This window comes from Rutilus rutilus (assembly GCF_951802725.1).
Source record: "Rutilus rutilus genome assembly, chromosome: 9".
NCBI classification, from domain to species: domain Eukaryota; kingdom Metazoa; phylum Chordata; class Actinopteri; order Cypriniformes; family Leuciscidae; genus Rutilus; species Rutilus rutilus.
Window position 1 is genome coordinate 11,314,804 of NC_140223.1, and position 26,088 is coordinate 11,340,891.

At 36.3% G+C, this 26,088-nt stretch overlaps 1 protein-coding gene across 1 annotated transcript; it reads left to right on the forward strand.

Moving 5' to 3' along the window:
* Positions 1 to 727: 727 nt before the first annotated feature.
* prcp (prolylcarboxypeptidase (angiotensinase C)) lies at positions 728 to 24,323 on the forward strand (the record flags this gene model as incomplete). Its single annotated transcript, XM_084419371.1, has 9 exons — positions 728 to 889; positions 11,054 to 11,194; positions 12,141 to 12,242; positions 12,323 to 12,504; positions 13,135 to 13,286; positions 14,902 to 15,074; positions 19,949 to 20,116; positions 21,662 to 21,849; positions 23,034 to 24,323. The coding sequence occupies 9 exons, from the start codon at positions 728 to 730 to the stop codon at positions 23,233 to 23,235; spliced, it is 1,470 nt and encodes a 489-aa protein (XP_084275497.1). The 3' UTR covers positions 23,236 to 24,323.
* Positions 24,324 to 26,088: the final 1,765 nt, after the last annotated feature.

A 26,088-nucleotide genomic window follows, 5' to 3' on the forward strand; every position in this document is an offset into this window, starting at 1 on the left:
TTGATATTCAATGAATATTATAATACAGGTAGATTAAAAAGTTTGTAGACAAACTTTATTGTTGGCTTGAGAAAGCCTAGCCAGAAAGTTTGATGTAGTTTTAAGTTTTAGTTTAGTAGATTTAAAAGCTAGAAATTTGGTCATATATATATATATATATATATATATATATATATATATATATATATATATAGATAGATAGATAGATATATAGAGATATTATATGATTTTAACTTTAAGCTACGGTTATTACTTTCGAGTAAGGGGTGAGGAACAACAAGAAACTACAATAACCACGAGGCATCGCGCGGATCACGTGTTTCCAATACGGAAGCACGTTGTTGTATCGTAAATGAAATTAACAAAACATGCCGTTTATCGACAGAAACAATAGACATAATCCGCTTTGAGTGAGCGCTGAGACATAAAGACACCCTTAATCATACACACAGGGCGAACAGATAGCAAGCTTACTGCATGATCATTTTCTAAAATGCTCTGAAATTTGATCAATTAAAACTTAAAAGCTACGGTATTATATAGCTATATTTTAAGGCATTACATTGTATCCCTGTGTTTTTTATTTGTATTACTGTAGTTGAAAAGTTTGCGTCATGGAATATCAACAACGAGTCATTTGACATCCTTCCTCGTTCCGCGTATGCAAATGATCCATCGCTTTATATTTTCATATGACCTGTGACTGGACTCACTCATTCATTCAGCCATGAGACTGACCAGCACTGCTCTGCTCTTCCTCCTCTTCCTCCTCGTCCTCATCAGCTGTAATGCACTGGCTTTCAAACCGCAGCTCCTAGGCAGACACACCGTCCGAACCTTCTCTCATCACAGACCTCTCTCATACACAACTTTCTATTTTGATCAACAGGTAAGCAAGTGTCTTAGTGAATTTCTTGCGTGTCTTATCTGACTGTTTATTCTTGGGCATAAGAAACTAAATTTAATAGGACTTAAATGCATGTCAAGAAATAACTTTGTTTGAGATAACTGATTTTTTATTTTTTGGCAGATTCGTGTTATATTTATATTTTAATTGTACGCTAAATATGATTTTCCCCGGTAAAAACTAATAATAATAATAAAAAGAGTCAAATAAAAAAAAACAAATAGGCCTAATAATTTTAAGACTAGGCCTACTATAAAAAACGTAATATGCATTTTCATATATTATTTTGCAAACAGCCTTCTGTTTTCATTTTAGTAAATAAAATGGTAAAAACAACAATACTAAATAAATATAACAATAACAATCAGTTATTATCAATTATTTGTATTATTATTATTATTATTATTATTTATACCACTTTATTTAGGCCTATGCAAAGTGTTTTGCAATCTCACATTTATTTTCATCTATTTTGTGTTATGTCTACCTGTTGCGCTTAAAATGTTTAATATTCATTTCTTGAAAATAAATGACTGTATGCAGGTAGAGTAATAAATATAGTGAGACCCAACCAAATATAGTGCATTTGATCAAAAAAGTACAAAAGAGTAAATATCTATAAAAAAAATATATAGCCTATATTCTGAATGCATGACTGTATTTACACTGAAAATACATTTATAATGGTATGAGATTGGTTTCTTTTAATGTAAATATTAAAATATGAAATTATTTTAAATGATACCTATGAAAGTCAGTCTAAATGAGTGAGTCATTGAGTCATTAATTCAGCATTTGTTCAAACGGCTGATTCATTCAGGAACGAAGCAAGTGAGCGTCTTTATGAATCGAATCAGCGACAAAAACGCGGATTTATACAGTAACGAGCCCAGAGATGCACAATGCTTTCAATAATAATAATTATAAATATGTCTTGTTATTAATATTATTATTATTGTGTATAGTAGGCTATTTTATAGGTAATAGTATCATATATTTATGGTAAAACATTAAATAAGTAGGCCTATATAAATAAGTACAAAAGAGTAAAAATCTATAGTGGCTACACTGATTACCGTCTTTCTCTATCTTTGGTCCTGTATCTGAGTCTCATGTGACGGTTTTGTTTGTTGCTCATTGATCAGAGTTGTAAACCGCTGTCATTGCAGTCAGCTTGTGTCAGTCAGAAACTCTTGACAGATCACCTCTCCAGGCCTGATTTTGCAGCCCACAGCAGTTTTCTCTGGTGGTGGTGGTGGCTGCTCATTAACTTACAACTGGGCTTCCTTTAAGGATTTCCTTTATTTAATGTGTGCATAATCTGTGCCGTTCTGCTCTGTATTGTGTCTGCAGGAAATTCCCTTTCCCTTGTGGCCCCCACAGAATAATAGCAGATCCTTTGCCCTTCTGGGATCGCTCATATGTTGGCAATCTGCCCGTTTTCTCTCGATTCAACTGAAAGAGAAATCTTGAAAGTCCCTTTATTCTGTATGTGTCAGTTCCTGATGGTGTTCTGACATGCTTTGACTAAAAAACACTGAGTGGTTATTTTTAGCTATATAATATATAGTAGTATATTGCTTAAGGGTTATAAGGGTTGTATGACGCTGCCTGTTATTTAATAATTTACGTCTCAGAGACATTTAATCTCATTTTCAACCTGAAGAGTGGCTTAGCAGTTAATCTTTTACATGCTGTCCGTGTGAAAAGCTGACACAGGAAAAGCCTTGCGTCTAGTTTTAGACAAAAACAATCCTGTTATGGTGTACTCTGAGCCTAATTACTTCTTGACCTGGACACAGCCAAGGCAATTGTTTCTCGGTGTCTGTTCAACTCATCCTCTGAGCCGTCAGGAAGATTAGGCCCATTTCCTGGCTTTCTTGCTCCTCATTGTCTTTGGTTTTGTCCTTGTCAGCACTTAGCATGCCTTAAACGGTAGCCTTCAGATGTAGCAGCGCATACGAGACTGTTAAAATGAGGATCTACAAAGAAGACTGTAGAGGAAATGAAACACGGGTCTCAAGATCTTACGTTCCCTCTGTGGATCGTTTCACGTTCCCGCTCGAGTCGAGCTGTTTTAATTCTCTTTGTTGAGCGGTTGGACAGTTGTCGTGGGATATCATTTCAGCATCTGTTGCTGGCTGTGGATGATGAAACGGAGAACGCTGTTTGACAAGCAACCGAGAGCAAAGCTGTGTTCAAATTCATTAGACAGTACAAAAAGCATTAATGTGCACAATATTGACAAAAAAGGGTCCAATTCTCACCATTAACTACACATATGTGACCCTGGACCACAAAACCAGTCACAAGAGATTTATACATCATATAACACTGATTAAATAAGCTTTCCATTGATGTATGGTTTGTTAGGATAGGACAATATTTGGCCGAGATACAACTATTGAAAATGTGGAATCTGAGGGAGCAAAAAAATCGAAACATTGAGAAAATCGGTACGGTAGGAAATTTACAACATATCTTCATGAAACATGATCTTTACTTAATATCCTAATGATTTTTTGGCATAAAAGAAAAAGCGATAATTTTGACCCATACAATGTATTGTTGGCTTTTGCCACAAATATACCCATGCGACTTATGTGTTGTGGTCCAGGGTCACATATATATTATTCTAACATATTACTAGGTAGGATATTGTCTGTTTATTAGTACTTATAAAGCACATATTAATGCCTTATTCTGCATGACCATATTCTACATCCCTTAATTCCCTCAAGTACTTGTTTCTCTGAAAACAATGCCACATCCATTCACATCTGTGTGATCCCGCCCACTGCTAATTGGCCAGGGTGAAATTGCAAGCAGTAAACCGCACAAGAATTGAAAATGGGCTAATTTCCCATAGCCTGTAGTGAGACCGTTGACGGCTTAGAGAAGAACGTTTTGCTAAATGTATGCACTATATTGCATATTAATTGTATTTTACTTAACATGTTATTCAGTGTATATTTGAATAAATCCGTTTTATGACAGCCACCATTTAAATGTGTATATTATAATTGTCATTAAAATGTATTATTATAACGTTATTATAAAAACTTCATTATGTGTAATTTAAAACTAAGTAGCCTACAAATTAGTTAATTTTAACCTTTAAAGTTGGCATGAAATTAAAATGAACCCATTTACGTTGTAAGTGCACATTTCCCAGTGGGAAAAAACAAGACACGCCCTCTAATCGGCTCATTTAGCATACAGAAAATACATCACAATACTGAAGTAAAGTCGGTCACAACTTCCGGTTCACTGGAACTTTTAATATTATAATGATGTACCAAATGAGGTTCCCTGTATCGTTTACGCACATCCTGATTTTGCAGTTAGTCGCGCGTCCTATAGTGTCAATAAGCGTTTTTGTTTTTTTACTTGAAGCAAATATTGTCTTTTCCCTTTATTTCCTTGTCAGAGTGCACCAGAATGCTTCATTTACATGTTAAGATCACAAACATTTTCAGTAACACTTTATTTTAGGCTCCAATTCTCACTAATGACAAGTTGCTTATTAGCTTATTAGCATGCTAGGAGATTCACTGTTTATAAGTACTTATACAGCACATATTAATGCCTTATTCTGCATGGCCTTATTCTACATCCCTTAATCCTAATACCTAAATCTAACCACTACCTCACTAACTATTAATAAGCAGTAATTAGGAGTTTATTGACGCAAGTCAAGTCAAGTCAAGTCATCTTCATTTATATAGCGCTTTTAACAATGTAGATTGTCTCAAAGCAGCTTTACAGAGATAAATGTATAATTTAACGTAAGATTGTTTTGGCTTTATAGCGGTTCTTTAATAAAGTTATTTTCCAGCTAAAGTTAGTTTTGATTGATTCGCTTCCGTCGCAACGATCATTTGTTTTTAAATTAGGGCCGCCAAGACGACACCATTCTCTCTACACAGACTTTAGCGAACCTGTGAGAAACGCTGATGGCGTTCAGATGCGCATTAAGAACGGGTTCTATAATTATGTGCGTTTGAATATATGTGTGCAGGTTTGGAATTCCCTACAAACCAAGCCTAAACAAATTACTGGTGTTTCCTTATAGTTTTGATTCAGAATTTTATTTTATTTTATCAATTCGGGGTAGATACGCAAATTGAGTTTTCCCGACGACGCGTTATCTGTAGAGTGGGAAAGGGATCCTCCATAGGGAGAGACTAGTTGGCCCTTCAGCACTGCATTGACATCGGGTCCAGGCGAAGGTCCTTCATCAGATCTGGAAACGGCCTGGATCCGGCAGGCTGCGGGAAAACCTTGGGATAAACAAAGACACTAAAATTAGCGTAGATGCCATTCTTCTCATGATGTAACAAGTACATCAGGATTTATGGGAAGTGTTCCCGGTTCCAGCTGACCTAATCTATGCAGCCTAATATTGAATTATAGAAGTCTATAATGTATTATGTGAACGCTATGTCAAAGAGATGTGTCTTTAATCTAGATTTGAACTGACAGAGTGTGTCTGCTTCCCGGACAATGGTAGGAAGGCTGTTCCAAAGTTTTGGTGCTAAATAGGAAAAGGATCTACCGCCAGCAGTCGATTTAGATATTCTAGGTATTATCAACTGGCCGGAATTTTGAGATCGCAATAGACGTGAAGGAGTATAATGCGTTAAGAGCTCGCTCAAGTACCGCGGAGCTAAACCATTTAGTGCTTTGTAATATTTGTAATTTGCAATATTTTAAAATTGATGCGATGTTTAATAGGGAGCCAGTGCAGTTTTGACAGAACCGGGCTAATATGGTCATACTTCCTGGTTCTGGTAAGAACTCGAGCTGCTGCGTTTTGGACCAGCTGCAGTTTGTTTATTAAGCGTGCAGGGCAACCACCCAGTAGAGCATTACAATAATCTAGCCTTGAGGTCATGAACGCATGGACTAATTGTTCCGCATTTGTCAATGAGAGCATATGACGTAATTTAGATATATTTTTAAGATGGAAAAATGCGGTTTTACAGATACTAGACACGTGACTTTCAAATGAAAGATTGGTATCAAAGAGCACACCCAGGTTCCTAACCGACGACGAAGACTTAACAGAGCAGCCATCAAGTGTTAGACAGTATTCTAGGTTATTACGTGAGGAAGTTTTTTGTCCAATAATTAGAATCTCTGTTTTTTCAGAATTTAGAAGTAGGAAATTACGAGTCATCCAGTTTTTTATATCAGCTATGCATTCTGTTAATTTAGTGAATTGGTAAGTTTCGTTAGGTTTTGAAGAAATATAGAGCTGAGTATCGTCGGCATAACAGTGGAAGCTAATTCCATGTTTCCTAATGATATCTCCTAATGGCAGCATGTACAGAGTGAACAGCAGCGGTCCTAGTACTGAGCCCTGTGGTACGCCATACTGAACTTGTGATTGATAAGACATCTCTTCATTTACTGCTACAAACTGATAACGGTCAGATAAGTATGATTTAAACCATGCTAGTGCAATTCCACTAATGCCAACATAGTTTTCTAGTCTATTTAAAAGAATGTCGTGGTCAATGGTGTCAAACGCAGCACTAAGATCGAGTAACACTAATAGAGAGACACAACCATGATCGGATGATAAGAGCAAATCATTTGTTACTCTAATGAGAGCTGTCTCAGTACTATGGTATGGTCTAAATCCGGACTGAAAATCCTCGCAGATATCATTTCTTTCTAGAAAGGAACATAGTTGTGAAGATACTGCCTTTTCTAGTATCTTTGACAGAAAGGGTAGATTCGAGATCGGCCTGTAATTGACTAATTCTGAAGGATCAAGTTGCATTTTTTTAACAAGCGGTTTAATCATAGCCAGCTTAAAGTTTTTTGGTACGTATCCTAGAGACAAAGAGGAATTAATGATATTAAGAAGAGGATCTATGACCTCTGGAAGCATCTCTTTCAGTAGCTTAGTCGGTATAGGGTCTAACATACATGTTGTAGATTTAGATGATTTAACGAGTTTAGTAAATTCTTCCTCTCCTATAGCAATGAATGAATCAAATTTTTCCTCAGGGAGACTACAATGCACTGCCTGATGCGATACTGTAGTAGACGGTTGCATAGTTATAATTTTATCCCTGATATTATCAATCTTATAAGTGAAGAAGTTCATAAAGTCATTACTGCTGTGCTGCTTGGAACCTTCTGTGTTTGAAGCTTTCTTTTTCGTTAGTTTAGCCACTGTTTCAAATAAATACCTAGGATTATGTTTATTTTCTTCTAATAGGTTTGAAAAATAAGCAGATCTAGCAGCTTTTAAAGCCTCTCTGTAAGCAATCGAGCTCTCTTTCCATGAAATGCGAAATACCTCTAATTTTGTTTTCTTCCAGTTGCGCTCCATTTTTCTGGCTGCTCTCTTAAGGGCCTGAGTGTGCTCGTTGTACCACGGCGTTGGATTATTTTCTTTAATCTTCTTTAAGCGCAAGTAAAACAAAAAACAACACACTGCAATCATGCATCACTGCAATAACATGACTGCGTAATGATTTAGTCATGTGATTACATGTACTGTTTGTTCTGCTCTGTTGAGACTTTACATCGGTACAGGTATGAGAATGTGAAGTGGACGAGTAAAGTAAAGTACGAAAAAAATGAGTATTCCTTTGATAATAGCTAAAATGTCTGTGCTTAAGATCTACTGAGGTCAACAATAACATTTTCTCATCACCGTTCTGTTAACACAAGGTTAGTGACATGTTTGGTGGTATTGTTAGGTTTAACGGTGGGTTAAGGTTAACCTTTTTAGGTTTTAAAGACGCAAAAGTCATTGTTAATAGTCAGACCCTAATCTAAAGTGGGACCAAATTTTCTTACGTGGGAGGTTGAACCCCAGAACCTCAGATTTGATTATTAGCTTTATTAATATATTATCAAAACGTCTGTTGAGATTGAATAAATAGTGCAAGAATGTTCATTTTGGGTGAACTTTCTCTTTAAAACATGTTTTAAGCTGTATCCACAGCTTTTCTCCAGATCAGGTTCTTATTAAAAGATGTAGACATGATAAAGTAAGTTACAAAACAAGCTATGTGACACTTCCACATTTTTTAAATAGCAGATTGAATGACTCATTCCTCATTCCAGTGTTGTGCAGTTGCTTTGTACGTTTCTAATAACCAGAAGGGGGCGCTGCATTTCTGAACCACTGTGAACACACTGTCCATCATGTGACCCATCTAATCACTGCAGACAAAATCACAGGCTGTTTTCAAGCTATGAGTTTGTGTTCAGTTCTCAAATCTGCCATAGTCATATGATAAAGGTGATATCACTGTACAAGTAATTTCACAACAGAATAAGGATATTTTATAATAAATTAAGCTACACTACCTTTCAAAAGTTTGGGGTCATTAACGTTTTTGTATTTTTATTTTTAAGAAATAAACACATTTATTCAGCTAGGATGTATTACATTGACAGTAAACACATGTATAATGTTACAAAATATTTCCATGTAAAATAAATGCTGTTCTTTTTAGTCCTGGAAAAATATAGCACGTTTCTACAAAAATATTAAGCATGCACATACATTTTCATCAATAATCAGAAATGTTAATTGAGCATCAAATCAACATATTAGAATGATTTCTGAAGGATCATGTGACACTGAAGACTGGAGTAATGATGCTGAAAATTCAGCCTTGATCAAATTATATTAAAATAGAAAACAGTTATTTTAAATTGTAATAATATTATACAACATTACTGCTTTTACTGTATTTTTAATCAAATAAATGGTGAGCAAAAGGGCCTTTCAAAAACATGAAAAAAAAAATCGCAGACACCAAACTTTTTAACAGTTGTGTATATTAATGTTAGTAATTTTAACACAAAATGTAAAAATGCTGATATTTTATAATGAATTATAATTACATTTTAAAAGGAAATACTTAATGTAAAATATAAAATGTACAAATAACCTTATGATTTATGTATTATTAATAGTATTGTATTTATTTGATCTAATAAGCATGTACTGTCATGATAAAATACTGTTGAAATGAGTGAAAATGAAATGAATAGACTTATAAATGATGTAAAAAGTCCATTTTCTGGAGCTGGAGGCTTCAGATGTAACATCTTACACAGAAAATAAGTCACTGCAGTGTGTGAATATAGCTGACACTCGCTTGACCTGCAGCCAGGCTCTGACTGCTGTTGAATGAATGTAACTGTGAGTCCTTTTGCTGTCACTGGCTCATAAAATTTCTGCCTCTTTTGTTGCCAACGGGAGGAGAAAGAGGGTATTTACAAAAAAACAAAACACTAGAGAGAACATTCTTTATTAAGTGTTGGGTGGGATTCAAGAAGAGCGAGAACTGTAAAGAACTGCAGAATTGCAGCTCTGGGAACAAAATTTAACATTCTTTTTTTTCTCCTTCCCTCAAATTTAGAGAATTTATGGAAATGTAGTGGACGAGCTCTGAACCGGATGAATGGATATCACAATTCAGCTGAAACCGGAACTAATGTGGCATCCCTGACGCTGGCGCTAGATTTTAATACAAATTGAGGCTAATTATCCCTCCATCCTGCTCTGAGGTTTCACGCTCATAAATATGAGATGGCCGAAAGCCAGAAGATTGAGAGGAACACCCAGGAATAAAGACAGTGTTGTATCGCTACTGTACGTTAAGCACAGACAATCCGTTAAAACTGGTTGTGGTTAAAAAAAGCAGCAAACGTTATTAAGCATTTGGTCCCACTTTATCAGGTTTTATATCAAAAAAAAGAAAATTGTTAAGTACAGAGTACTTAATGTGATCATGTTGTTTTGCGAAACACTCATGCTGCTTGAGGTGGGATATGGGTAAGGTTAGTGACATGTTTGGTGGTATTGTTAGGTTTAACGGTGGGTTAAGGTTAACCTTTTTAGGTTTTAAGTCACTTAAGAAATGCCGTTCTTAAGGATTAAGGGAAATGGGTTAAGGAGTGAGGGAAAGGTCAACAGTGTAATTATAGATACAGAGACAGTGTAGTTTTATAAAACATGTATGTACACAGTTGGCGTATTGTATTATTGGATTAATTGTTAGTTCATAAAGACACTCAATACAGAGTGGGACCAAACATTTAATACCCTGATTTAGCACCAAATATGAAATTATTTTATTGTTCATTTATTGTTACAGTGTCAGTAGTATATGTAAATGAACAGTGTTTACTCGTTCTCCATGTTACCTGGACTGAGAATTTCACATTTTATTTGCCAGCGAAAGTCCTCCAGATGACACAAAAGATTATACTTTCGCATATATACTTATACTTCATTATACTTCCTGCATCCTTCGGAATGACAGAGGGTTATTAAAGAGATAGTTCACCCAAAAATGTAAATTCTGTCATCATTTACTCAAGCTCTTCCAAACCTGTATGAGTTTCTTTCTGCTGCTGATATTTTGAAGAATGTTGGTGGGCAAACAGTTGATGGACCCCATTGACTTCCATAATACTATGCAATTGGGTCCATCAACTGTTTAATTACCGACATTCCTTAAAAAAAAAAATGCAACAGCTTTTTGCTTCGGGAGGTTGGGCGGAAATGACAACGGCAGTTTCTTTCGGTTTCCCCCCTCCATTTGGTCTAAACACTGTGTTCGTGGTCATCTAGTTTGAAATGTTGACTACAAACACAGAGGTTTTTCAGATTTTCTTTACAGCCTTTAGCCTCTGCCTACAACACGCTGCTTGATCCTTCACTGGAAACCAAGAGTAACTCACTCCCGCTAAGCGTTTACTCTTTGAATTCTTACACCTGGAAAGTCAACATCATTATGACTAAAAGTTTACTAAGAAGTATTTCCTACTAAAGCAAGGCAGTATTTGAGTATCCATAGCAGACTGGTGGGAGTGGATTATGCCCAGTGCATTATGGGCATTGACAACAGCCTTTTCCCCTCTGTTTCTGTTCAGGTTGCATCAATTTCATAAACGTTTTCACCTTTTTTACTGTATAGGCAGCCAAGTTTTATTGAGCCCATTTTTCCAGTGGCAAAGTTGCATGGTGACATAATTTGCATGACAAATTACATTAAATGAATATTTCATACAGATTATCTTTTGATTTAAAAAAACTAAAAAACTAAAAGCAGTTATTTTTGTTACTGGCAGTTATTAATCAGAGTTATTTTATTACAGATTGACCATTTTGGCTTTTTGGAGAATGGCACGTTCAAGCAGAGGTATCTTCTCAATGACCAGCACTGGCACAAGGAAGGAGGCCCGATCCTGTTTTACACGGGCAATGAAGGAGACATCACATGGTTCTGCAACAACACTGTAAATATGCGCTTTTTGAATAGCTCTTAGATATGAAGAGATGGCAGAAAAGCATTCTGATGTATGGGTTGTGCGGCTGACAAAACAGGGAGCTATTTTCTAAGGAAACAGTCATTATTCATGCATAGAGTGCAACAGCCAGGTTCTCGAAGTAAAAATCTCATTTATTTTCTCTATAGGGGATTTATTTTTTCATAAACCTTTAAAGACCGACCTACTGTGAGCTATGAGGTTGATAAGCGATGGCATATGTTTTTGTTGAAGCCATCAACCCACATTATTTACACACATTTTTTTAAATAATTGTGTTCAACAACACAATTCCTGGTGGAAAAACTACATTACCCATGATTCTGCAAAAAACTTGACAAATTATGCCATTGGAACATTTTACACCTGCCCATTCCATGATGAAGCACCCTCCCTACCCTCTTAAACTACTTAAATATTTGTATGCGATATATATGGCAAAATGTGCTTATTTTGCATACAAATATTCATATGTAAAGTATATTGTTTCTCCCTCTTTCTCTTGATCCTGTCATTCACAGTGATTCATGGGACTGTATTTCTTTCTTTTATTAAAATCTTTAATAAAAAGATTTTCTTGTATCTTTTCCTTTTTGAAAAAAAATAAGTGAGAAAAGTACTTCAGAACAAGGATGCTGATAAAATGGCGCTGTTGCACTGTATTCTGTTTAGTGTGGCAGATATTATGAACTTCAACATTAACAGTTGATGATAATAATAAATGCAGTGTCATTAGATTATCAGTATCAGCATAATGTACTTCATAGTTACAGCATTACGAAAAATACTATTATAGGCAAGTCTGTGAAGCAGAACATTGAAATATTACCATTCAGAGGAAAACGTATAAAAGTATAAAATGCTAACACTTAGTCAAAATTGAAGCTCAGTATCTATACACCTGCTTCTTCCCAAGGGTTTCATGTGGGATGTTGCAGAAGAGTTGGGAGCCATGCTGGTTTTTGCTGAACATCGCTACTACGGAGAGTCCATGCCGTTCGGAGAGGAGTCTTACAGCGTGAGTCATGTGGAGCAATAAGGGTCATTTTTTGCAAACACCGTCCTTGACCTTCTGGACATGTCTTTCCTTTCCTCCAGAATGCAAAGTATCTGAACTACCTGACCTCAGAACAGGCTTTAGCTGACTTTGCAGTGCTCATCAAAGCACTGAAGCAAACCGTGCCTGGAGCTCAGGAGAGTGCCGTCATCGCCATCGGCGGATCCTACGGCGGGATGCTGGCGGCCTGGCTCAGGATGAAGTATCCCAGCGCAGTTGTAGGGTGAGAGTTTGCTGCCTTCATATTTAAATATGGTATTGTAATATATTGATATTAAATACATTTTCATGTAGAATAGTATTCTATACATATTATTATATAGATATATTCTACACATACAGTATATACCAGAATATTGATAACACATAATAATAAAAAAATGTATATGTAAATATGTACTATTTTAGGGTCGGTAAGAATTTTTTAATGTTTTTGAAAGAAGTTTCTTAAAAACACAATATTATTACAGTTTAAAATAACTGTTTTCTATTGTAATGTATTTTAAAATGTAATTTATTCCTGTGATGGCAAAGCTGAATTTTCACCCGCCATTAATTTCCAACCCTGTATATAATAATATATGAAGATATGCAGATGACATTGCAAATGTTTAATAAGCGCTCAACGGTCACAGCTAGTGTAGTTTACATCTAAATGTGAAATGTCAGTCTGTTGAAACCGCATAAGTACAGTATGTGCATACTTAATGGAGTATCATGCCTAGAAACTTAATAATATCTTACATTTAGAAAGGCTTAAGTGTGGTGTGTAACCATGTGTTTAATTAAGAAAGTGATTTTTCTACTGTGAAATGGGATGGGATCAGTGATTGTGACCTTCTGATGTTTTCAGCGCTCTTGCCGCGTCCGCTCCCATCTGGCAGTTCATTGTGCCGTGTGAAGAGTTTTACAGAGTGGTCACCCATGACTTCACCATCAGTGGCACCAACTGCAGCAGCAACATCAGGAGGTCATGGGCCGCTATTGACAGGGTCTCAGCCACAGGTTGGTGAATGGGATTGCCATGCTGCGTAATTATCATGATCATGTTATGAGGGATGATGATGATGATGATGATGTTTGGCAGATCCTGGTACTCTGGTTACAAAGCACACATTTACAATGATAATCAATAACATGATCTTTTAGATTACTCTTTTTAGGACACCTAATATGATTACTTTTGACCTAAGTCTTAAGTATACCTAAGTATACAGAAAGGAGCAACAATGAAGATATTTCTTAAAATACTAATTTATTAGCAACACAAAGTGCTTTCTGGAAGCTTGTTTCCACCATGGAATAAAAATAAATACAAAAGGTAATTGTGACTTTTTTACCTTTACAACTCGGACTTTTTGCGTGTTTATTTCTCATATTTTTGAGGAAAAAAAGTCTGAATTGCAGGGTATAAACTCACAATTGTGAGAAAAGTTAGAATTGAGAGTTTAGAGAGATTATATCAAACTCACAATTCAGATTTATTGTCTTGCAATTGTGAGTTTATATCCCATAATTTGGATTTTTTTCTTGCAATTGTGAGACATTTGCGAGTTCTAAAGTATGAATTGTGACAATGCTATTTCAGGGAGCATTTACACGACACCGTTTTCAACTAAAAATAGAAAACGTTTTATGCGTTTTGGCTGTTCATTTACACAACTGTGGCGTTTTCGGGGCCTGAAATCAATACCTTTGTAAACGTGTTTTGAAAACGATATCGTTATCATCTCTGTGGAAACTACAAAAGCACGAATTTGTGAAAACGTTGACGTCATGTGTTACGTGTTCAGTCCATTGACATTGCCAACTACTGGCCTGGCATGCATAATGCAACATTTTTTGTTGTTTTTGCGGATCCATGTGAACAGGGATCTTTTTGAAAATGTTGTCATCTGTACACAAAAAAAACAAAGGAAAACTTTTCCGTTTTAGTACATCATTATTGTGTAAATGTATCCTAAGTATTTCTACTTAAAAACTTCACGTTTTATTCAATGTGTTACTTGCCATTTTTTTCAGTGTACATTTATTGTCATTTCCTGATAGGGAATCAATAAGGAATGATGAAAAAGTACCTGTAATGTTATTAGGTGTAATTAAAGTCGGCATGAAATGGAAGTTATGATAGTCTTTTCTTCCCAGTTGTGACATAGTGAAATGGCATCTTGAACAAGAAAAAAAAGTAGGGCAGGGCTTGATTTTGTCCATGGGGAATTGATTGGATGGTTGTGGTTTGCTATTGGTCGCCCGGCCTCACACCAGTAAACACATCATCAGAGAAGAGATGTCACTGCAAGAGAGAGAAGTTATTTTGATTAAAGATTACGAGGCACATGAATGGAAAAAAAATCATGATGTGTTCTGATTAAATAATTTATAATAAACACTGCAATATTCCATGAAATTATTATTTTATTTTTTTCAATTTTGATTTTTATGCTGACTAAATTCGAAGTGCTTGATTTTTGTTTACCTGATTTTGATTTCCTTGTTATGTAGTCCGAATAAAAAAATAAAAGAATCCCATGTTCATTTGTGACTCTGTGGTTTTGTACAGACTCTCTTTTTGAAGCTTCTGTGTTTCCCTGCACTCATTTGATTAGTTTTTCTTTTGTAGGCGAGGGTCTGCAGTGGCTGTCTCAAGAGTTTGGACTGTGTGGTCCTTTAAAGTCTCAAGATGATGTGTTCGGCTTCAAGGCTTGGCTGCAGGAAACCTGGGTGAACTTAGCCATGGTGGATTATCCATACGAAGCCAACTTCCTTCAGCCACTCCCAGCCTGGCCTGTTAAGGTGCGATAAATTCCCTTTAAAGGTTTCGCTTACAGAACATGCTGTGGCACACACCTTTTGATAAAATGGATATTTTGAATGCACTGTAAGTTGATGTGGATGGAAGCATGTGGCAAGTGCATAAATATAAAATATACCATTACAGAATCATTACCAAATATACTGTACCATAGTATTTATGTGATACATGTCCAAAGAAAATAGTTTTTACTATGGTAAAACTTTTTTTTAATATAATTTAAGTATTTTTAGAACACTAGAACTGACCCTTTGCTAGGCCCCTCCCACTCTGGAATTAATATCTTTTTTACATAAATGGCATGATTCAGTAAAATGTGACTTACATGGTCTAAAATAAAGTATTACACGCACACAAAAGTCATGAACAATAAAGTTATACTTCAGCTGCTGGATTTCCCAGCTATTCGGTATGAATCACTCTCACTCTATGAATTCCTCATTAATGCTGACTCACCTCTCATAACAAGTCAGTTGTTGTACCCATCTACATCATTATGCAAATAGCTTCATTCATATTCATAATGCTTCTGTTTTCTTTCACCCTCAGAATTGAGCTTTTGTTCAGGTTTTTGTTTGGTTTTGGTTAGAGGCAGGGCTGGACTGGGACAAAAAATCGGCCCGGGCATTTTGGCCCAGACCGGCCCACTATATGATCATAAACACCACCCATCTTTGCACGCCCTTAATTATATGCATACCAACTCCTATTCATTAAAACCACTAATGCCATGTAATGAGTGAGTATAGGAACGAGTGAGAGTTTACAGATGAAATAAGTACAAATTTGACATTTATTAATACAGTCGAACTATACTCCACAGTGGTGAATCCTAAAACAAGCTATAAGCGGCTCTGGCATAGCAATACAAGTGTTTCTTACAGGATTTTTTGTTAAAACTGTGGTGGGTGGACCTTGGTTCTTCTAGGGGGGTTCGGGGGCATGCCCCCCCGTGAGAAAATTTTGTGCATTTTAATGTTAAATTCATCAATCTGGTGCACTTTGAGAGTTCAAAATTAAAAGCTCCAACCCATATTCAGTGTGCAAATTAAACAAAGAAAAATTCAAACCTCTTTTAGTTACAGTGTCTATTTACATTACACCTACTATATAATAGTTATAATATTAATCCAATGACAGTAATAGCCATATTTTGTAAAACAAATGCACTAAAAAATAAAGGACACTTTCATAATTAGTTTTGTAACAATTTCTATACTTGAAAGAGATAAGCACATGATCTTTTATTTTGACGCAAACTGCATCAAGCTTTTATTTTGGCGGAAAACATGGTTTACAAACGCCTGTCATTAAATTTCTAGTGAATTGCGGTAATCGTCAACTATGCAGATGTAGAAATAATCTGTAACTGGGTTATGGGTTCCTACACTCCATCATGACATAGCCTAAGTGTTTTGAAAGTAGTTCTGCTTACCGCAGGCTCTACACTCTCTCATCTCTCTCCTGATCCTCACTATCATCATCTGCTACAGGAGCTGAAGGTCAGAAAACATATATTTTGACACATAAAGCGTCTGCTTTAAGGGCCTGGTTCTATTTTTTCACGCTATTTATCTGCACATTCCTTGCGTTTCTTCTCCATCTCGCAGACTATTCTGGCAGATATTACACACTGACATTGCTGCACGCTCGCTCACTCGTTTAAAGTTGTGATTGGGCCAGCCCAGTGTCAATCAAGGAAAGAACCAATGGGCCGCTGATCTACGTGTTTCATGGGCTGGTCTGTCAGAAAAAAAACTAACACTGACTTTTTTTGACCAATGCATTACACCGGCACAAACCCAAAACGCAAGCAAAACAAAACAAAACGAATGGCCCGCCGATGTACACATTTTATGGGCCGTTAAAAAAAATAATAATAAAAAACAAAAAAAGTATTTATGAGATGTATCGGTCCAAAAAGCACGTCGGCCCACCGGGCATTTGCCCGGTATGCCCAATGGCCAGTCCAGCCGTGGTTAGAGGGTGGCGTGAACAGAAAACATGTTTATTTTCAAGACTCCCGAGGCATCTGTGTTTCCATTCATTAAATCTATCTTACAAAGCAAACAGACAATAATTTACACTCTGCTGCTAAAGCTAGTGAACGGCCTACGAGCATTTAAAAAACAACCTGAATTGCCATCCGCTACGCATTTTGCTTCCATATTTGACGCATTTCAGAATGAAAGAGGATAGTCAACGAGAAAAAAAAGTTGGATTACATACAAGATTAAGCCGGACCTAATGCTACAGTAGCTCGCTAAAGCAATGCCTAAATATATATTTCACAATATTCAATGACAACAGTGGAAAGGCAAGTAGAGGTGAATTGTGTTGGCCAGAATGAATTAAACAATCATGGCAGACCGAGATGAGATAAATGTCTCAAAATATACTTGGATTTCATTTAGTACTGAACAGTATTGTATCAAATAGTTCCCCGTTTCAACCATTTAAAACTGACCTATTTATTATCTAATAATTGTGTGTGGTGTGTATTTTTTATGCTTATTGGAATAATGCATATCGCAACAAGCTCATGTCAAACTTCTTTAATCGTCTCTCGTGTGCTTTTGTGTGTAGTATGCATATCATGCTGAAATAATCGTTTTTTACCTATGAATTGTATTCATTTCATATTTAAATAAATACGCTGAACTCGAGTCACAAAGACTAAAGCAGACCACAACAAAGCTGTCTGTCTATACTCGTCATGTCTGGTATAGACATTGTTTTGCATAGTGTCTGGCTGCCAGACGCGGTAGACAGTCGAGCTCAGTAGGTTTGGAAACAGAGATACACATAGCAGTGGGAATTTGAATCACAAAAGCTTTTAATTTTGATTCAATAGTTTAGTCGTTTAATTATTTTATAGAAGTTTTTTGGTACATTATCTTCTGTGCTTTTTTGTTGGTAACTGTAGCTTATTTCTAGCACATATGAATATGCAGAGTGCGTAGACTTGGTTTACTTGAGTATTTTTCTTAAATCTGATCATGTATGCAACCCCTATGGGTGGTTAAAGCAGTTTAGGCAGCGGGTGCAAAGAGGAGGCTTTTTAATGACAAAGCTAATGTGATTATGTGAGTGACTGAGAGAAGGGGGTATTGAAGGCTTAGGAGTGGGAAATCTGTTGCTGGAGATGAATGTGTAAGCCTAATCCCATCTGAAAAGCAGAGAGAAGGTGCTTTGGACAGCCTCTGCTGTTTTTGTCATAGTATAAATCTTTGCTCGGACATGCGTGTAGCTTATCTCGCGCACAGACCACCACCTCTGAAGAAAAGGTTAGCAACAACCTTCTCAAACCCACTCTAAGTCAGACATGACAGATATCAGCACGTTAAATGTGATGTGTGTTAATGTGTGTTACATGTGCCGCTACTATCTCACAGTTTAATATGTAGAGAGAACTATGAGTAAAGTTGTGGTCACATTTACTATTTCTCTGCAAAGTTTCACATTTGAAATCCAGTCATATCAATTGGAATCTGTGGGATTGGGAGTTTCAAACGAGGGCAATGACGCTGCCATTAAACCAGAAAGAGCAGATATCATGTATATAGGTATGAAACAAACACAAACAGTCCTTTCAAGTATACAGTATCAATATTTCTGTTTTACAAATATTTAATTTATCACCAAAGCACTAGGATAAAAGTTTATAGCTTTGATATAAACACTGATGTCTACGGAAGCAATCAAAATAGAGCAAATCCATCTGAAAGTAACTTGGTGCTTCAAATAACGATTGTATCAATTACATTATTATGCCAGTAGGTGGCGACAAGTGACTTAAAAATGTATGCCATTGAATCATTCATTCAAGAGATTTGTTCAAAAACGCTGATTCACCCAGTTATTAAATAAGTATTTCTAAGTGAGTCATTGAATCATTCATTCAAACCGATTAAAAAAAAAAATTCATTAAACATTTTAAATAGACTGCAGCAATTAACATTTTGTCACTACCTCTAGTAAATTTGGCCGATTCTGTTCAGAATCATGATCTCTATTTGAAACAACAACAAAAAAAACGTGCTTCTCTATTTTTCCAGAATTGTGCCACGATAATAATGCCAATAAACCAAATTTGTTTTTATTCAGGAAACTAGCTTTGCTATAACATTTAGCAAACATACAAATTGTTGCCTCAACGTGAAAAAGGCCATAGGAGACTGTTTACATCAAGGTCGTGATGAAATGGAAGTAGCGACAGATCTTTTCTCTTCTGTATTGTGAGGAACATTCGAGTGTAACGGATTATCGAAAGATTTTTAGATGCTGGCATTACACTTAAAAATGTTTGTGAACTTGCAGTCAATTTTGTAAGGACAGGGTTTAAGTGGACTCAATGATTGTCTGAGATGTGTCAGTTGAGAGAAGTTTGATGATGGTGTAATGGCATTTTACATTAAACATATACATGGATGTATTGTTCACAATAAGATCTATAACATGCCTTTACAAAATGCTCTCTGTAGCGCCCCTTGTGGCAACACTAACAATTCAACAAATATTTGCATCAATATTCATAGCTTGATCTGTTTGTCAAGGTTTTTTCGTCTTTGAAAACGTTCTTACTACTTTGTTCCAGCTTGATGTTGATAAATTCCACACCAGTGGAATTCAATTTCACATGCAAATCAGATGATCCCACAGAAAATGCTGCAGGATTTTCACAGCAAGATTGTTTTAAAAGAACTAGAACAAATGGAACATCTTTGTACAGATAAAGCTTTTCTTGTTTGCAGATCGAAATTGTAATTTGCCCCTTTGTAAAGCAGAACCGTTGTCATCTCTTTGAACATCTCTTTGTTCTGTGATAATTTACATGTGTTTTTCTGATCCTCAGGTGGTCTGCAGGAATCTTCAGTTTGATACTGGCGTATCAGACAAGCAGCTGTTGGGTGGTATCTCTCAAGCTGTAAGAGTTTACTACAATTACACAGGAGATGCAGTCTGTCTCAACACCTCACAAACTGCTACTGGGGATCTGGGCATCCTGGGTTGGTTCTACCAGGTAAAATATTAAGATGTTTAAGATGGTCAAATTTACTAATATAAGTAATTCCATTCTGTTTCATTTTGATTTGTTTCACAATGTTTGACGAATTTTGATGCAGTTATTTTATCATGCATAGAAATTAATTATGGGAAGAAGCTGTAACACACAACATAAAATTAGTTTTTGAACTGTATTCAAAGTCGTGTTAAGTCATATGACGTTTTGTGTGAGGAACAGACCAAATTTGTTATTCACAGAAAATATTTGTCTCTGCAATTGCTTAGAAGATGTTGGTGTGTTTGGACACACTTGGTCTGTTCTTCTCACAAAACTATCGTAGGACTTACGATAGGATATAGGATATAACACATGAGCCGCACAAATTCTATGATAGGTGCATCCCAATTCATGTACTTATGCACTATTCACAATTTTCACACTGAAAATTCCAATAAGAGAAAGTACACTTTAAATATGTGGATGATGCAATTAATTAATCGGAATAAAAATGGCAGACACTTCATGCACTCGACTGTGGCAGCTTTCCTTGCGTATTAGAGGGGGCGGAGCTATTAGACTCTGATGTCAAATGACAAAATAACCTTATAAATTTCATACACTTGGAAATTGGGTGAGTGCATAGTGCAAACGTTCCCTGGTGCTATTTTGCTGTTTCAGAAAACAATTCCGCCACAGACCAAGAAAAACCTAGTCTAAAGTCTGTGGCGCATTATTCATAATGTACATTATTCAGCGTGTGCACAACGCGCATACACTTTGCTTCTCTCATCTACACAGACGCAGCAGTTCCCATTTTTGCAAACCATACATAATTACAAGGAAAAATATTACCACACAAGGGAAATCATTGTGGTGTCCATGAAGATGTGAAAAAAATAAGCATAAATCTAGCTTACGTATTTACCTAAATTATTATACGCCTGATTGACTGAAGCTAATTTGGGTGGGTTTCTCCCATCCCCATACAATGTTACTTCTCTGTCTTTTACGGCTCTGACGAGAACGTCTGTCTCCTCGGCTGTGAACCGCTCCTGGCGTGCGCCTGGCAAATCCGCCGTTATAATAGCAATCCGCCATGGAACAAGCGCGCCTGCTCTTAAAGGGAATGTGAGATGATTCTCTGATTGGTTTATTTCACATTACGCCCAAACCACACCTATGAATAATGTAGCTACTTCAGACCAACCCATTTTAGATTTGCGTCGGGCGCAAGAGTAATTTATCCCGCCTGTATAATAGCAACAGCGCCCGAGATCCGCCCACAAAGTTACTTGCGTTTCGCGTTTGATACTTGCATTTCAGATCGTTAAAATAGGGCCCATGGTGTGAATGGGCCTTTACATTTGCCAAAAAAAAAAAATATATATTTTTTGTTATTGAAAAACAAACAAACAGCCCTGCCCAGATGGAAAAAAAAGTAAAGCAAAAGTAAAGTAACACATTACTTTACATAAAAAGTAACTAACATAATTAGTTAGTTATTGTAATACATTACTTTTAAAAGTAACTTTCCCCAACACTGGTTGTCATTTTGTGCAGAGCTGTACAGAGATGGTGATGCCAATGTGTACAGATGGCATCGTTGACATGTTTGAGCCGGAGCCATGGAACTTCCAGGCCTTCTCTGACATGTGCTACAATCAGTTTGGAGTGCGACCACGGGAAGACTGGGCAGAAACTGTATATGGTGGGAGAAACATCAGTGCTCACAGCAACATCATCTTCAGGTAGGACATCTTTTGTTTGTATAATATTGAGCATTGTCTTCACTTTCAGCTGAATGTTTACTTCATACCATCATTAAATAGAGTTAGCGTGTTGCTAAGCTAATGGTGCAAAAATACACAACTTAGACTAATAAAAATAGCACATTTTATTGAACTGAACTTTTTTTTTGATACTTTTCAGTTTTGGATCAGTCTTTTGGACATCCACCTGTCGAATTATTATTATTATTATTATTTTTACGCTGATCTTGTTGCAATGTATAGAAGCTTGTTTCCACAACAACAACAAAAAAAAACAACTATTTAGCTTTATCTCACAAATCTGACTTTTTTTTTTCTCTCAGATTTGTATGTTTATGTCTCACAATTCGGACGTTATAACCCGCAATTGCGATTTTATATAACAATTCGGAGAAGAAAAGAGTTAGAATTGCAGGATATAAACTCGCAATTGCGTGAAATAAACCCAAAATTGCGAGTTTATATAATAAAAAAATTTCTTAGAAGTGTGAGGGATGAACTTTATTTCTCAGAATTGTAAGATAGCAAGAACAATGTAAGAATTGAGAGCTGACATTTTTTCTCAGACGGGCGACGATATCTTCTCTTAACTTTTTGGACCATTCTTTTGACTTAGCCACATTTCTAACATGCAGTCAAACGTGACACTCAACAAACCTAGCCAGTTCAGATATTTCATGTGTTCTAGCTCAAGCACACCTTGTGCAACTAATGAAGCCCTTGATTAGTTGCATCAGGTGTGCTTGAGACAACACCTGTTTTGTAGATTTGTGCGTTTGTGAGGGATTCTATTCAGGGGGTTGAATAACTTTGAGACTGCAGAAGTCATTAAAAGTTGCATTTTCAGTTGAATTTGGGGAAACCACTTGAAACATTTGTTGTGTTGAGCTATTTCAATTACTTTTGTTTGATTTGTTCATTGCAAATAGCTGAAAGTTTGTAAATTTTGCCAATAAAGCTGATTTGCAATGGGAGTTAAATAATTTTGATTACAACGGTATATGCCACCCTAAGTAGGCAGCTCACTAGGTTTTGAAATAGAGCTTGTGTTTTATATTCTATAATTGAAACATTTCATTTTTGTTCTTGTTTGGGTACATACACTATATTTGGTGATCCTATAAGACCTAAAGGTGTAACGTACAAAGTGTATTCTTTTTCAGTAATGGAAATCTTGATCCATGGATGAGCGGTGGAGTGACTAAGAGTCTTTCCAAATCTCTAGTCGCCATTATGATTGATGGAGGTGCTCACCACCTCGATCTGCGCTACAACAACGAGTTTGACCCAGAGTCTGTTATCACAACACGGGAGCTGGAAGTAAACTACTTCAAGCAGTGGATCAAATCGGCAGCTTTTGATTGAAAATGAAAAGAGGACTTTAAGAACGACGAAATGAACCATTATTGTTTGCTGTGTGCCAAAGTTAGTGGTCTCTTCCTTGGTACTTAAAGTTGTTTTATTGGGGAGTGGATGGGATGTTCTTCTTTTTTTGAGTGTGTGCAAGCCAAGCATTTTGCCATTACAATTTTACATTTGTTGCTGTTTAGATTCTCTTGGACAAAATTGAGGAACATAAAGTTTCAGAAAATACCAAATACAAAACCACTCAGGGTGTCTTTTGCCAAAGCCTTAAAGTTAAATTGTAGCAATAATAATCATTCATATTTGCTGTCAGCTTGGGTTTTTAACTGAAGTATTCTACATTTCAAAAGAATAGTTCACCAGAAATGAAAATTCTCTAATTTATTCACCCTTGTGTTGTTTTGAACTTGTTTCTTTCTTCAATGGGACTCAAAATGAAATTTTCTCTAGGAACTAACAAAAGGACAGCATAAAAAAGGACAAAAAAAAACAAAAAACATAAAAATATTCCACATGACTCCTGTATTACGTGTCTACATTTCCCAAATGTGACGTGCTGTGATTGCTTATGAGATATGCAAAAACCAAACTTGAAATTTGAGTGAAAACCGATATACTGTTTGATATGTTTTTCTCACAAAGATTTTAAATATAGTCATGTAGGCAACTTTTATTCTTTTTGGAGCTTTCTGTTGGATGAAAGACAGCGTGAACATTCTTCAAACTCATTTGGTGAGCCACAGAAAACAAAACCCATCATATTGGTTTGCAACGAGATTGTGAGTAAATGATAACATAATTTTCGATTTTATGGGTAAACTATTCCTTTTATTAATTTGCAACATTATATTATAGGGCTAATTTCTACTATTCAGAAATCAAATATAGTCACTGAAATTAGCAGGACCTAATACCAGTGATTAGTGTTATTTTCATTGTCCATACAAAATCACCACAAGTCTTCTGTTTTCTGAACAAACTGTTTACACTCTTGGTTGTACTAATGTTACTGTCTTAATTTGGCACTCTTTTTTTTATAGGAAATGATGCATGAACATGATCCACAGAATAAATGCATATGAACGGAAGTAACCGTACCCATCCCATTTCCTGTTCCACCACAAACGCTGCTCCAGTGTGATTTAATGAAAGCCTAAAGACAGAAAACGAGCAATAAAGTAGCTAGCGGGAGGCATGCGGTGTAAAACACAGAGATTGTGCCCCATGCCGGGACCTGCAGGACTCCACCAGACCTGTATTCACTCGCTGGCAGCTCCTGCTTCTCCAAATTGTGGTGTGTAGACATCATCTGCTCTTTGCTGAGCTGCCTCCTGCTAATATTATTATTAATATCACAGCCAGAGTGCAGAGCAGGTTGTTTTGTGGGGTTGGGGAAGGTCATGAGGAGGAATAGATGAGTGTGAGGTGATGGATGATGATTTTCACTTTGTTGCTCCCTGAAATATGAACAGCTCAGTGTTTTGCGTTCGTTTCTTGTTGGTTTTTTTGTTATTTGCTACGTAGTCTGAAAGCAACTTCAAAGGTAAGTTCAGAAATGGGTGCTTTCGAAACAGGTTTCGTAAACATTGGCGAATCATTTGTTTCGAACCAGTGATTCGGAGCACATATTGGACTGCCAAAGTCACGTGATTTTAGTTAACGAGGCTCCGTTACAACATAATCGTTTCAAATTGTTTCAAAGTTTCAATAATTTGCCGCTAGGGGGCGATGATCTCTGTGAACCCATAAACCAGTGTCCAAAACCAATATGTTTTTTTTTGTTGTATAAAATTTTAGACCTTTTTAATGACACATTTGTATAATAAAAAGGAAGAGTTTTTGTTAATAGTCTCAGGAATAAAAAGAAACCTACTTTTCTTCCCCATCCCCTTATATCCGAGTGAAACGGCTTCTCAATAAAATGTTGGTAGGGACTTGATTTTGTACATCATTGTCATTTGCTAATAAAGTGCTGAAGGGATGACATTTTTTTGTAGGCCAAAACCCATAAATGAGATCGCATTTTAGAACTTCTGGTTCCTTTGTCCTGAAGTCTATGGGTTTTTTTTTTTTACGTGTTTTTTAGTTCAATGCCTGAAATAGGGTATGTGGTGAACACAAGCTCAAGATGTTTTCACATTTTAGTCTTCAACATAAAACGCATCAGCAATACCACCTTGTGATTTTCTTAAAGCTTTTACTTCACTTGGAAAAGGCGGTTGCTAGCAAGTGTCTACATGTGACTATACAGACAGACAGGTAATCTATTCACTTTAACAGCCTTATTGTGTTAATAATCGAAACACTAACTATTCTAATCAAACTTTCTTACAAACTATTCTAACTCACACTTTCAGGGATTTTTTTTTTTTTAAATAAAGACTGAAAGAGTTGTCGGCAGCTTAATGGTGGGGATGTTAGGCTATAAAATAACTGCGCCATGTCTATGTTTATATAGCTTTTTACTTCTGCCAATTGTATTTAGGCTTCAAAATTCCCAAAAGTTGTGTTAATTTGTGAAGATTATCATAATGAACAAACTTCCAGGTTGACTTGATTAAATATATTTATTGCTAGCTTCCTGAATAATAACCAGGGGGGCAGGGTTTCAAATTATTTTGAAACTTCCCCGGGCGCCGCCATTAATTAGCCGACCCCCACCTGCTGTTAGCATTCCATTGACTCCCATTCATTTTGGCGTCACTTTGACAGCGAATAACTTTACATCTGAGGCATTTAAAGACTCCATTTGTCCATTATTTATTTCTAAAGAAACACGAAAATGTATAAAAGGCTCCATTACCTTGTATCTTACGTTATGGCCCCGTGGAAGCAGTTTTTGTAAAAACAGGC